The following is a 14,604-nucleotide window of genomic DNA, read 5'->3' as shown; positions in this document are numbered from 1 at the left end:
ATAACATCTTACACTTCGCAACAATGCACACAGCCTACATTAGTTTTTACTGCTTTATAAGTCAAGTATAGGATCATCAGTTGTACTTGCAAGATGCTGTTGATACTGGCCTATGACATTTTGAGACAGCTTTCAAAGTCATTACGACCATCTCCCACGTACAGAAAAAAAGGACCGTGAATCTCTCTCACCCACACAGGCTTCTGCTTTTAAAAAGTAGTGTTTCTTCCTTTTATCATGAAACGCTTTCGTTCCTCTCCAAAATATTCTTTAAAGCCATAAATTTGTCTAAAGTTATCACATGAAGAGTAATATGAGACTGTTCCAGAGAACTAGTCTCATGCCTATTTCCATAGAAAATTAATTACTGGCGGCAATTTCCACTTGGCCATAGCTTGGAATGAAGTTTACAGAAAGCATTTTCCAAAATGTCTATCAGTCATTCTATGGATTTTTATTATTATTATTTGAACCATGAATTAGCAATAGTGGTGTGCACCCCAAAATAAGCATTGGAGCACCACCAACCACACACTCCAGGAGAGCGTTCTCTGTGAGATGGCAGCAAATTGTGTGTGGGTCCAAGCCACTGTAAAGTGCAAAATTATGCCAATAACATCTAGCAGAGCCTGTCACCCTGATATCTTTTGGGAAGACGGACAAGATAGCAATCTAAGACACAACAGCAGCAGTCCAAAAGAAGGTATAGGAAGGAACTAGGAAGTGTGGCTGTTTGTGTGTCAACTATAACCCTCAAACTATTCTCACTTCTAAGGTGTGTCGGACAAGAGCACATCTCTAATGAGTTTATGAAAGGAATGCCTATTTATCTAAACAATAAAGCAAGATGGTCCTTCACTCCTCTTTATTTAACTAGCAGCTACCATTTCTTCCAACGAAAATAAAATAGGGCTCTGCAAAACCCATTCAGACAAGTTTGATAAAGTAACACATTAGTCACTAGAGCTAGTAGAATAAGTCCTCCAACAAAACAGTTGCTTAAAGCTAATTTGTGGACTGCTCCTAAAATACATTTCTCTTCTATTTCAGATAGTAGGAACAATAAGCCATTTACAAGTTTATTATACCATTTCTGTTTAGCAGCAGTTCTGTGAAGCACCCACACAAACACACTTCAAAGCTTGTGCTATGGTTAAACAATGCAAATCAACTTCTGATATTTTTGAATTTAATTTAAAAGCATCAAATCTGCAAAGTTAAACAAGCAGCAATGTTTACTCTGCATGTGCATGTATCAATGTGTATTGAGCACATTGACTTTTGTACTCTGGACAAAAGTCTACAAAGATAAGAAAATGTAATTTAAAAATAACATTTTCTCCAGGACCAAGCACACTCTCTTCCAAAGGAGGGCTGGGAGCCTTTTAGAATGATGGGACAGGTATTCAAGAACTAATTACTGACAGCAATTGAATCAAATATAAGCAAATGAAGCAACCAGATATTATTTCTTGTTCCAAATCTTCATAGCAATACAGAGTGCTATTTATCAATTCCAATGCTAGTTTATTTTTAAAAATTCTAATAGACCACCTCAACTTCAAAACATTTTTCTATTACACTCTATTTGCTCTCGAGTGAACACATCTCCAAACTGAGATAGTATATTTATTGACATCCATAGAGAATTGTTGATCCTTTGAGTGTCTGTCAAAAGACAAAATAAAACTTGCGGCATGTCCCTTCCAGACTACTTTGAAAAGCCCTAAGACAAAATCAAGCGAAATTTGTTACTTTTATAAAACTATTTTTTTAAAAATGCTGTTTGCTTCATTAACAATACTTGCAATTATTAATTTGTTGCAACTGACAGGGTGAGTTTGCTAATATTTTGTTGAATATTATATGTATTATTATATGTAAAGTAGATTCTTGGATTTTGTTAATTTTCATTATCTTCTGAATGTGTGTAGTACAGCACAGTGTTTTTTGTTCTATATTTTGTCATTTCAACAGGTTGTAAGCTGCTTCGAGATCAGTAATGTGGAAAAGTGATATACAGACTGAAAATGATATGAAATGAAAAGAGAAACAAAGAAGAATGCTGGTTTTTAAAACAACCATAATGGATGACTGTTCAGCTGAAGACAGCATAACTACAAAATTGACTCCACCCTGTCTTTTCAAGAAGGAAACTAACTTCTAGGGCCATATTTGTGTAAAGTGCTGCTAGAGACTACAATTTGGCAAGCAGAAAACCATAATTACACATAAGCCAAATTCAACTTGTAGTGGAATTTTTACTCGGTGCAGCTAGATGCCCGCTGACAATGCGAAGCAACGGTGTGACGTTCAAAAAGGGAGGACTTCTTTCCCAAGAAGTTGAAATGTTACTAGATGATTCAATTTTAAAAAATCAGCTGTACATGATATATCTCATACCTTGACTACTTTCACTCTGGTTTTCTGCTTTCCTTTTTCTTCCTCTAGAAGGTTCCAACTGTTTTTTCTCGGGAGTCTGCCAGACACAAAATCATGCTGTTTAATGCATAGAAAAGGAGCCAGCAACAGTTCTACGCGCAAATGTGCATTAAAAAGAGATGCTCAACCAATAGGCAGCTTCACTTATCTCCAAGGTGACACATAGAATGTTTTTTTCAGGAATTGTACAAAATCCCTACTCGCATCAAGTTACTGCAGCTACTTCATTCTATCGCCCCAGTAAACCAGGTTGTTTTAGTATTATTTTATTCTTTAATTTGCTTGCATATAAATATTGAAAACATCTCTACAAGCTGACTGTAACAACTACGAGCTAAAGAAAAGACTGGCTCAGATCTAAAGAACTGTCACATGACCTTCCTACTGCACACACTCCCTTTCTGAGGCAACCCCTACATCTGCCATACCCCCCCCCCCCGGCTGAAATAAACAGGAGACCCTCCAGAATGGAATAGAGGGATCAACAGCAACCCCTGTGAAGATGTGAAATGCCTTGTGCTTATGTATGTTGGACGTGGGAATTGATACAAGCCATTAATTTTGTACACTCTCATTTGACATTCAAGGTAGTGTTAAAAAGTATTCTTAAAAATGTAAACAAGAGCACAGAGTTGGATTGAGAATTCCCACACAAAAAGCTCCACTCATGAGATGCTCCAGGTGGAATAAGGGAATTGGGGTGGGGAGAGGTGTTTCTTGCAAAATTATTCCTTCTTTCAGCAGCAGCAAAAGCACCCCCCAAGAGCTGCTACAGAGGACTGGGTGAGCAATGTTCATGGTGACAAGGGGGAATTGGCAAAAATTGTCTCCTTGCTTTCCTCCAACCTGTGCCTTCAAAGGATCTAAACCCCTTTTGTGAACAGAATGAACATTTCCATTCACAGATGGGATAACTCTGGATCAAAGCTACAGTAAACGCATGCTTTCCTAGGACACAAGCTCCAAACCACCACCACCAAGCTTCAAAAGAAAGCAAAACTGCAATTTCCCAATTACACATTAATATTATTTCCCTTATTGGCCAGGTTTACACATAATGCTAAGCCATTGTTTAACAAATCATGAGTTAACAATGAGTTATTCTATATGTCTTTGTAGCTCAACAAGCATCTGGGGTGAAGAGGCCAAAAAAAAAAAGATTGTTAAGGAAGGATACTGTTTGCACACAATACCAAACCATAGTTAAAAACAAAACAAGTTTACGAGCCAACAAACCATGGCTTCAGATTGTGGCTTGTTGCCTGGAACCCAAGTTAAGCTGCTGGATAGGGTTAGCACAATCAAACAAAGCATGGTGCAACATAAAGAGTCAGCAAATTTTAATCACAGTTTAACACAGAAAAGTTAGAAGCCAAAAGGCACTGGAATCCATTTACTCATAAAACAGTAGGCAGAAGTCATTACTATTTCCCATATACAGCTGAAATCCAAGTATAGCTTGGGGGGGGGGGGATGTACTGCTAAGTAATTCTGAGTCAAAACAGCATTTTCTAAATTCTTCACATTTCAACCACAATCCAACAATGTGATCGAAAACAGATGACCCTTCAATCATTTTGGAACGTTCCTGAATACAAGCAAGCCCATTTCAAGCTAGAAGTTGTTGTGCCAAATCTAATGTATGTACTGGATGAATTGCTAGGTGCACTGACAACTACAGTGACAAAGTGAAGGAGAAATGAAGTCTGTCCTGTTTCTGAGTTAAGCTTTTTTAAAAAAAACCTTATCGTTCTAAATGTGTGTTTTACATTCATGCGAAGCATTTGATGCAAAGATCTACTTTTAGGCATGCACAAGGGATTATAGGTGTCAAGTGGGAATTCTTATGCTGATATGATGTGATGGGTCCTCGACTTTTTAGAAACCCCCTTTTTTCGGACGTAGTTGCCATGTAACGTAGAAGGCTGCTGCTTGAAAACGCGCACTCCCCACCCCCACCCCACATGAAACTAGCTGCACCATTCTTTGAATCCCAGGCATAACCTACATTTTACAGTCAAGTACTTTGGAGAAATCACAAGTAATCAGAAAGCTGTTGTCTTTTTGAAATTACAACCCTACAACCACATCCTAACAGGAGCTCTATTGTCAATTTTTTTTTACAAAAGAGAATGCACACACATTCAAAGTTTTAGTGCTCACATATACCAGCGAACGTATCTAGGCAGCTTACGAAATTGAGGCACACAACATTAAAAAAATTAAAAATAGAGTTATTAAAACCAACCAAGATCAAAGAAACAAAAAAATTCTTAGCAGAGACAGAACAAAACAATTTACAGAGCGCGGGGGGGGGGGGGAGGTTTATCTGAAAATGTACTGAAACACCTACGATTGTATTTAATGCTGCACCAGCAGGGTTCTGCAGGAGCAATGGGATTTCCATTTTCTCTCTTCCCTTTGTGCCCCAAATGTGCTTTGGAGGGTCTGTCAATCATCTGGAGCTGATTTTGACAATGCAGGGGGGTGAGGCTGGAGGGGACAAGAGAGGAACAGGACACTTAAGCCCTTGTGCCAGTGGAGCTGCAACACTGGATATGCCCCCTATGGTTTGTTTTGAAAACAAAAGTTTACCAGGCCTGGGTGAATAAAAAGTTCTTCACCTGTTGCCACAAAGATCATAAACAAGGTGCCAGGCAATTATCTTTCTGCAGAGGCTGTTCTATAATCAGGGTGCCAGCACTGACAAGGCCCTGCCTTTTGTAGCCACAGCTACACTTCACTTGAGATGGCATAGTGATCAGGGCCTTCGAAGAAGGGACTCTTTGGGTAGGTTATATATAGGCAGAAGGAAACAGATATTTGTATGACTGAAAAAAAGCCATACTGTTACTTGCTGATCGCACCAATGTTGTCTGTGCAGTAGCAGAACAGACATCTGCTCACACAACAGGGACGTCACCTTCCTGTCCTCCTCCTTGCAGTCCTCCATGTGCCCTCAACTTCTGCTGTTGAGTTTGGGGCCCCATAAGAGGGTTTGGGGCCCCATAAGAGTGGACTTGGGGCCCCCTAAGAGTGGACTTTGGAGGCACCCAGGGAGGCTGCGGGGAGTTGGAGAAGACAGTTAATTCCCGTTACACAGGCAGGCGTCTACATACGTACAGCTGAATTTCACCAACAGAAGTTTTACACGTCATTTCCACGTAGCTTTATGGAAAGGTTCGCAAGCTGGAAAAATTCCAAGGTGTATAGAATTGGCTATTCCAAGAACTGAAAGGAACCTTTAGCAGTACAGCTGCTAAATAGTATATAGTCCTATTTAAGGGTCATAGCTTAGGAATAAAAGGTATTACCAATCAACTCTAATCTCATAATAAAATAGACAGACATTTGATTAGTCTCTGAAATGAAGCCATCACCGAAAATTGCACACATAATAGTGCAGCTGTAATTCTGGAAGCCACTATGCACTGAAAGATTTTAAAGATGAGTAATTGATCTGCATTAACTAAAAAAAGTGTTTTATTGACAATATCCCAATATTTCGGATAGCGTTATCCAACAGAAAACTAAAAGTGGTTAGCAAACCTTCCATTTGAATAGAACCAAATCTACTCGTACATGACCAGCATAGCATTTATAATCTTCTTGCACAAACACTAAAATATTGGTTCTTTCCAGATCTTCAATGTAGAACCATTCAGGAAAATCTCACGGGCATGCACATTTCAAGAATGAGGCCTAATGTACACAAGTATGAAAAAGAGTTACAACAATCTTACATTAGAAGTGTCAGTTTAGTTGTTTAAATTCTTCATACCTCTGATTCTTTGTCACTTAGAGATCCCAAGCTTCCAAAACTGTGATTAGAACTCTCATTATTTGTTGAGGCCTGTTGAAAAACAGAGACACTATTTGGCATAATATGTTTCAAACAGCTAGTTTGAAATTATATAATATTAAGATAGCATCAGAGTCTATGTTTCCAGAAACTACCACCTACATGCATATTCTGGTCACCATGTGAACATAATTAGAGGTTCTGGCGTAGCCAATAGCTTCTGCAACTACTTCCAGAAGATGCTGCTAAAAGGAACTCCAGGTATTGAATGAACTTCCAGCATTTTCTCTTGTACCTCATTGTGACATTTTGCTTAATACACTTGCTAAGGTAGATCATCACCACTCTGTTGAAAAAGAGCACTTTATGTTGTAAAGCTAATATTTCTACTTACCTTTGCTCCAACACTACAGCTTCCTGTACTCCCAGTGCTTCCACTCACTACTCCTGTGAATCTAGCCTCTAACAATTCCTGCCTTCTTGGATCCAGGCTATGAAGCTCATCCATTGCACCTAGAAGAAAACATTTCATTTGTTATAGAATGTGTAACTGCAACCACATGCAATCTTAGAATTCCTACATTTTAAATCAGTACATGCAGTTCCCGCTTACAGAACACAATGTGCTCCCTGGAAATCGTTTATTAGGTGAAAGTTCGCATAACGAGTCCATGATTTCCACTGAGTCTTATGCGAATATATCTAATCCAGGATTTGCTCAATGTCTGTCCCCACTCCCTCCATGGTTTCTTCCTAAAATGGCTGCAGCCAACCAGCAAAAGAGAGACAAAGGGAAAACTGATTTGTCTGATCTCTCCTGCTCTCTATTTTGCCTGATCTCGCTTCCTCCCTGCATGTTTTCTGCCCGAAAATGGCTGTCACTGACCAGCAAAGCACAAACAAGCTAGGAAGTAAGGAACTGGACAATTTCCAGTGGGTTGTATAGCAAGGTTTAGGCCTAATTCTTTGCGTTCAGGTAAGTGAATTTCTGCACACTGAACGGGCAGATAGCGGGACATGCATATACTACATTACACAGTCTTCCTTCAGAAAAGGGTATATTCCAAGTAAAGTCACTGGTGCTCCATCTGCATAGATGCCCATCTTGAGCACAATCCAAGATATACCTGCCATATATGCTATCCAAAGCTGGGAAAGAAATTACACAGAACTGCATAGCTATGCTCAATAGCAATGTTTTTCAGAAGATAAGCAAAGCCACTAGGCCTCAAAAATGCTGCAAAGTTTATGTTATGCATTCTGTATTGCTTGTAGGGGCAAACTACCAGCTGCACACAACTAATAATAATAATAATAATAATAATAATAATAATTTATTATTAATACCCCACCGATCCAGCTGGGTTTCCCCAGCCACTCTGGGCGGCTCCCAACAGATTAAAAAGAGAATAAAACATCAGACATTAAAAACTTCCCTAAACAGGGCTGCCTTGTGAGATTTGCACTGGCTGCCAACGTGCTACTGCATCAAAGTCAATGTTTTGGTAGTAACTCAAAAGGCTCTATACAGCTCAGGAGCAGGTTACTTGAGAAAACCTCTTATCCCTTATATTCCCAGTAGGTCACTGCATTCTGCAGGAATTTCACCTTAACGTCTCAAGAAGAGGCCCACTCCATAGAGTCTGAGATGCACTGTCCATTTTGTGGGAAAGCATCCCTGTTGTGATATGAATAGTGCCCAATATCTGTACTTTCCGGAAACAATTTGGAGTCCTCAGTGGCACAATGAGTCTGGCTTTTAACCATAAGGTTGGTGGTTTGAGCCCACCCTGGTTTCCTGCCTTGCAGGGTTGTTAGATTACATGGCCCTTGGGGTCTCTTCCAACTCTACAACTCTAAGATCCTATAACTGAAGACACATTTGTTTTTCCAGCTGAATGAAAACCTGCCTTAAGCATTCATTTTTTATTGTTTTTAAACCTCCCTCTAGTTACTGTTTTTCTATTATTAAAATAACATTTTTGCTGTTTCACGGTATGTTTGCAAATTGCCTTGAAATGAATGTAAAAAATGATTACTAAGTCATAGCAACAGCTATCCTGACTAGTAGCCACTGAACTTGTTCAGGCAACATTATAAGCCAGACCACATTGTAAGCCAGCTGCTTTCTTCAACCCTGTGCTGAGCGAAGGGTTGGCTTAGCATGCCATCTGAACCCAGTGTGCCATCTGAACTTATGGTTAAGTTCTTTCCTAGCTAACCATGAACTTTAGCCAAGAATAAGTATTGTAATTAGAGAATTACTTTTCTGACATATACATCAATCCTAGACATCTTCATAAGACACATAACGTACAGGGCTTTCATTGTTTGTGAATTGCTGCTTGCCTTCTTTTGGTAACCTTTGCTCTCGCTTGGAGATGCTGGAAGAGAACATCCTGGTTCTTCTGTCGTTTTTGGCCTGACCCCTCCCTCATAGTCTACCTTTTCACCTCTCCCTACAAATCACTGTTACTGACTAGGGGAAAAGCAGCTTATTGCCTTGCTGAGAGAATAAAAAGACAGAAGTAGCTGCAAAGAAGAAAGAGCAAAATACCTGCTGTGGATGCCCAAGCCTCAGATGAAAAATCTGAAAGTTTGGGTGACTACTACATTCCAACAAACCAAGACTCACAGAAGGAAGTAGAAACCAACCAGATATATTTGAAATTTTGCTTGTATTAAACTAAGGCATTTATGGATTTAAATTTCTTAAATATGTCAAACAGAACAATTTCATATTCCATGGTTATAAATGTTTCATTTTGCATTATTAAAGCAGTAAAGTGTAGTTAAGGAAACAAGCAGTTTATATGAATTTATTTTTAAGTTTGTCTTAACTAGCATATCCAACCGTTACAAAAGCTTTGGTAGTCAACAGCCTACTTCATCAGATTCATACATTTACTAGAAACTCCTATTTCAAGATTTCTATAATGGCACAATCATATTGGTAGCTTTTGTTAAATTATTACAATTAACTGTCTCTTGAAAACAGAACAGCTTTTACTTATCAGAAAAGCTTTTGCTTTTACCGATAAATTTAAATTCTTCTCTGGATTTAAAATATGTGGCAACAGCGCAAAGTTCAACAGTAGCTGTTGAAAATTGGGTGCCCTACCAGTGTTTTCTTCTATTGCACTGTCAACACTGGATAATCGCCCTCCAAAACAAACAAACAAAAAAATTAGGGACGCAGGTGGCGCTGTGGGTAAAACCTCAGCGCCTAGGACTTGCCGATCACATGGTCGGCGGTTCGAATCCCTGCGGCGGGGTGCGCTCCCGTCGTTCAGTCCCAGCGCCTGCCAACCTAGCAGTTCAAAAGCACCCCCGGGTGCAAGTAGATAAATAGGGACCGCTTACCAGCGGGAAGGTAAACGGCGTTCCGTGTGCTGCGCTGGCTCGCCAGATGCAGCTTGTCACGCTGGCCACGTGACCCGGAAGTGTCTGCGGACAGCGCTGGCTCCCGGCCTATAGAGTGAGATGAGCGCACAACCCTAGAGTCTGGCAAGACTGGCCCGTACGGGCAGGGGTACCTTTACCTTAAACCAAAATTGCCTGCTTTTTCCTTTTTCCTGCCATCCAAAAGACTGCTTATTAGTCCATTCCAGTGTGGAAGAGACAGCATTTCAGTCCTGTAATCACTTTTCAAAGCATGCAAAGTCAAAGCATGTTAAGTTTAGATGCTTAACACACACTGAAAATCTAATGACCCGTTATGCATCCTTCAAGTTGTAGCACTAAACAGTAAAACAGCACAACCTTTTGTTCTACTTCAACACATGCAACAAAAAGAAAAGAAATAGTAAAGGGCAGATGCATGAAAAGTGACCAGTTAGAACCAGCTCTCTACTAGTTGCAATAGTAACATAGACCGTTTGTAGAATATTAACACATACTATTCAGAAAGGGAAAAGAAAAAAAAAGGAAAAGGAAGAAGGGCCATTTTGTTCCATGAGAAAATAATCTAAAATCCTCTATCAGGCAATACCTTCATTTGAACCAAGAAAAATGTCACAGCATAGTGAGATATCTTTCAAGTTCTCCACTGCTCTTCATTAAGTTGGATGTTAAATAGTGAAAAAGCTGCTGTGATAATGAAGCCATGGTGTCTGCATTAGTCACAGTCTAAAGATGGAGTACAGGAAAAGATAGCAGACTTAATTAGATTAGGCTCTATTAAGTACTACACAGGTTACAATGTGCACAAAGGCTGCTAGGGCATACAAGAAAATAGCTGATCCATTTTTGTAAATGTAGAATCCAGTCATTACCCAGATTTTTTTCACAAATACCCTGACTTTCTTTCCGTTGTCTATGTCTTGGGGAATACTGAACTTTGCTGAAGATAAGACTCTAATTCTTACCTTCTCTCTTCAACTAGTGAATAATTGTAATATATTTACTTTTTTACCTGACACATCTTTAAAAAAGTAATCTGCAATTTTGTCAACTATAAAACTAGCGAATTCTTTTTTGTTTTCCTCCTACCCAAACTCCTGTATGTTTTGGCGGTCCAGCTGCATTTTATATTTACAAAAATGGGAGGAACAGACCAGTGCTCTCGCTGAAAAATCTGTATAGCACCAAGTAATAATAATAATAATAATAATAATAATAATAATAATAATAATAATAATTTATTATTTGTACCCCGCCCATCTGGCTGGGCTGCCCCAGCCACTCTGGGCGGCTTCCACAGAAACCAAAAAAACACTAAAATATCATACATTAAAAACTTCACTGAACAGGGCTGCCTTAAGATGTCTTCTGAATGTCAGGTAGTTGTTTATCGTTTTGACATCTGCTGGAAGGGCGTTCCACAGGGCGGGCGCCACTACCGAAAAGGCCCTCTGCCTGGTTCCCTGTAGCTTTGCTTCTCGCAATGAGGGAACCGCCAGAAGGCCCTCGGCGCTGAACCTCAGCGCCTGGGCAGAACGATGGGGGTGGAGACGCTCCTTCAGGTATACTGGGCTGAGGCCGTTTAGGGCTTTAAAGGTCAACACCAGCACTTTGAATTGTGCTCGGAAACGTACTGGGAGCCAATGTAGGTCTTTCAAGACCGGTGTTATGTGGTCTCGGCGGCCGCCCCCAGTCACCAGTCTAGCTGTCGCATTCTGGATTAGCTGTAGTTTCCGAGTCACCTTCAAAGGTAGCCCCAACGTAGAGCGCATTGCAGTAGTCCAAGCGGGAGATAACTAGAGCATGCACCACTCTGGCGAGACAGTCCGCGGGCACGTAGGGTCTCAGCCTGCGTACCAGGTGGAGTTGGTAGACGGCTGCCCTGGATACAGAATTGACCTGCGCCTCCATGGACAGCTGTGAATCCAAAATGACTCCCAGGCTACGCACCTGGTCCTTCAGGGGCACAGTTACCCCATTCAGGACCAGGGAGTCCTCCACACCAGCCCGCCCCCTGTCCCCCAAGAACAGTACTTCTGTCTTGTCAGGATTCAACTTCAATCCATTAGCCGCCATCCATCCTCCAACCGCCTCTAGGCACTCACACAGGACCTTCACCGCCTTCACTGGTTCTGATTTGAAAGAGAGGTAGAGCAGGGTATCATCTGCATATTGATGGACACCCAGTCCAAACCCCCTGATGATCTGATGATCTACCCCTGCGGCTTCATATAGATGTTAAAAAGCATGGGGGAGAGGACGGAACCCTGAGGCCCAAGGGTCTGAACACTCATCCCCCACCACCACTTTCAGAACACGGCCCAGGAGGAAGGAGCGAAACCACTGTATAACAGTACCCCCAGCTCCCAACCCCTCTAGACGGTCCAGAAGGATGTTATGGTTGATTGTATCAAAGGCCGCTGAGAGATCCAGCAGAACTAGGAAACAACTCTCACCTTTGTCCCTAGCTCGCCGGAGATCATCAACCAGTGCGACCAAGGCAGTTTCAGTCCCATGATGAGGCCTGAATCCCGACTGGAAGTAGAGCCTAATTACATTTTTGTTGGTACAAATAAAAGGCACTGCCTAACCATGATTTTTTGCACAGAAATGAGCATCTGAAGAGCCAGCCATTTCTACACAAGGTCTTTAAAATTTGAAGTACAGTGGTACCTCGGAAGTTGAACGGAATCCGTTCTGGAAGTCCGTTCAACTTCCAAAATGTTTCGAAACCAAAGCGCAGTTTCTGATTGGCTGCAAGAAGTTCCTGCAGCCAATTGGAAGCTGTGGCAGACGTTCAGGTTCCAAAGAACGTTTGCAAACAGGAACACTCACTGCAACTCTCACCGGTTTGCAGCGTTCAGGAGCCCAAACGTTAGACTTGCAAGGCGTTCGGGATCCAGGGTACGACTGTATCTGAAATCCAGACAAGCAGACTAAAACAACAGAACAACCCAGTTAAGCTGAGCTGTTAGAATCTGAGCTCAAGGCGGCTCACTCTACAACAACCCATTTAAAGCAAAATGTTTGGAGTTTAGATTTAGTGCTTCATTGTCATCAGAAGTAGTTTGTAAATGCAAGCTATGTTTATATAAAATCTACAAGCCAATCTTTGTGCTGTTGCTCAGGAATCTAACTAAAACGCTACAAGAGGCTTTGTTTGTTTAAAGATGTATCAGTTGCCTGCCCAAAGCAATGCAGAACAAAAGATTAACAGGAACTATTATCTACTGCAGAACTACCGTATTTTTCGCTCTATAGGACGCACCGGACCATAGGACACACCGGACCATAGGAGGGGGAGAACGGGGGGGGGGGATTCTTGTTCTCCCCCTCTAAAAACAAGGTGCGTTCTGCGCGTTCAAGGTGCGTTCACCCGAAGCCTCCGGAGCCCAGCGAGAGTTCCCGCTGGGCTCCGGAGGCTTTGGGTTCCTTTTGACCTGCTCTTTGGGGCTGGCGGAAAGCAGTGCTTCCCCCCACCGCCAGTCCCAAAGACCAGGTCGAGGAGCAGCGCAGAGGCGGCGCGCCGCCTTCCCGCTGTCCCCCGAGCTTGTGGGGCTGGCGGTGGGGGGAAACATTGCAGCCTTCCCCCCCACCTTCGTACAGCCTTTGTAGCCTCCGAAGGGCAGTGGGGTGAAGGCACCCCGCTGCCCTGCGGAGGCTTTGCGCAGCCGTCCACAAGCTAGAACAGCGAGACGAAGCGCTCCGCAGTGCTCCCTCTTGCTGTTCTGGCTGTGGGGACAGCCTTTGTAGCCTCCACAGGGCAGCGGGGTGAAGGCACCCCACTGCCCTGCGGAGGCTTTGTGCAGCTAACCCCAAGCTAAAACAGGGAGACGGAGCGCTGCGCAGCACTCCGTCTCCCTGTTCTGGCTTTGGGCTTAGCCGCGCAGCCTGCATTCGCTCTATAGGACACACACACATTTCCCCTTAATTTTTGGAGAGGAAAAAGTGTGTCCTATAGAGCGAAGAATACGGTATACACCTTACAAATAATATCAAACAGCTCCTCAATTTGATTCATGACCAAACTTGGACTACTTCAAAGTATTCTCAAAAAACCTGAATAGTATAATCAAGTTCCTGTAGTAATGAATACAACTGCTTACATAAACTCAGAACTGTCGTAATATTTGTTAAGAGTACAAGCATAGCTGGATATTGCTGTGCCACCAATGGCCAAGGGGGCCATTTAGTGTTTCAGGAAAAGCATGAATAATAAGTACTAGGATAGGTCTTATTGCCTCAGGTATGTAGAGAAGGAAAGTACAGTACAGTATATATGTTCTTCCAATGGATGGACTTGTGCTTCCATATCATCTACCAGTGCTAAGATTGTGCCATGAAAAATTGTAAGAAATAAGCCCAAGTTTTATCTTTGCTTTCTAAAAACATTGAAATTTAATTTGACTTTTATCCAAATGAGTACAAGGGGGGCGTATTTATCTACTAAGAGTATTTATAGCCCACCCTTCCACTGAATTTGCAGCACTCAGGGAACAAGTTCAAAAACAATCAGATGTATTTTATTGCACTTCAACTTTGGGCAAGCAAGCTGCTTAATTTTATAAATATCACCCATTCATCCTCTTACACATGTCTTCACTCTTGTACAATTTCAGGAGTCGTATAATATTAAAAACCTGTTTCATATAATGCAACGACAGATGTTTCATACACACCAGCAGTTAATCACTACCCATAGTCAATAAGACTACAGAAGCTTGCATTGAAATGATCGATATTTGGTTCTAATTTGGCTTGATAAAAATCAAGGTTGTAGTATCTTTCCTTGCTAGCTCTTTTCATTTCTCTGCATGTACACACCCAGAGAGCAGACTAATCTTCTTGTTTACAGCATTAATTCTCCATTCTGCATGCTTCTGTGCCAAAAGACATGTAAATTTCTCCTCTCTTTAAAATCAGTGAGTGAATATGGAGATCTGCACCATCATAATGAA

General features: G+C 41.6%; 1 protein-coding gene across 5 annotated transcripts in view; it reads right to left on the bottom strand.

Moving 5' to 3' along the window:
- The window catches only part of TLK1 (tousled like kinase 1), a 69,256-nt gene that overhangs the window by 27,594 nt on the left and 27,058 nt on the right, over window positions 1–14,604 (bottom strand). For 4 of the 5 annotated variants that reach the window (XM_083468301.1, XM_083468303.1, XM_083468302.1 and 1 more), the window contains 3 exons: window positions 6,639–6,757; window positions 6,224–6,295; window positions 2,404–2,479 (listed from right to left, as the gene is read on the bottom strand). In XM_083468301.1, the coding sequence (XP_083324427.1) occupies window positions 2,404–2,479; window positions 6,224–6,295; window positions 6,639–6,757 (267 nt within the window). Of the gene's footprint in view, window positions 1–2,403; window positions 2,480–6,223; window positions 6,296–6,638; window positions 6,758–10,235; window positions 10,368–14,604 lie in introns of those variants that run through there. The other variant, XM_083468304.1, reaches the window with a different exon arrangement.

The sequence above is a fragment of the Podarcis liolepis genome (genome assembly GCF_965112155.1).
Source record: "Podarcis liolepis genome assembly, chromosome: 1".
Taxonomy (NCBI): domain Eukaryota; kingdom Metazoa; phylum Chordata; class Lepidosauria; order Squamata; family Lacertidae; genus Podarcis; species Podarcis liolepis.
Note: the sequence above shows the minus strand (reverse complement) of the source record. Positions and strands in the feature narration are given on the sequence as shown.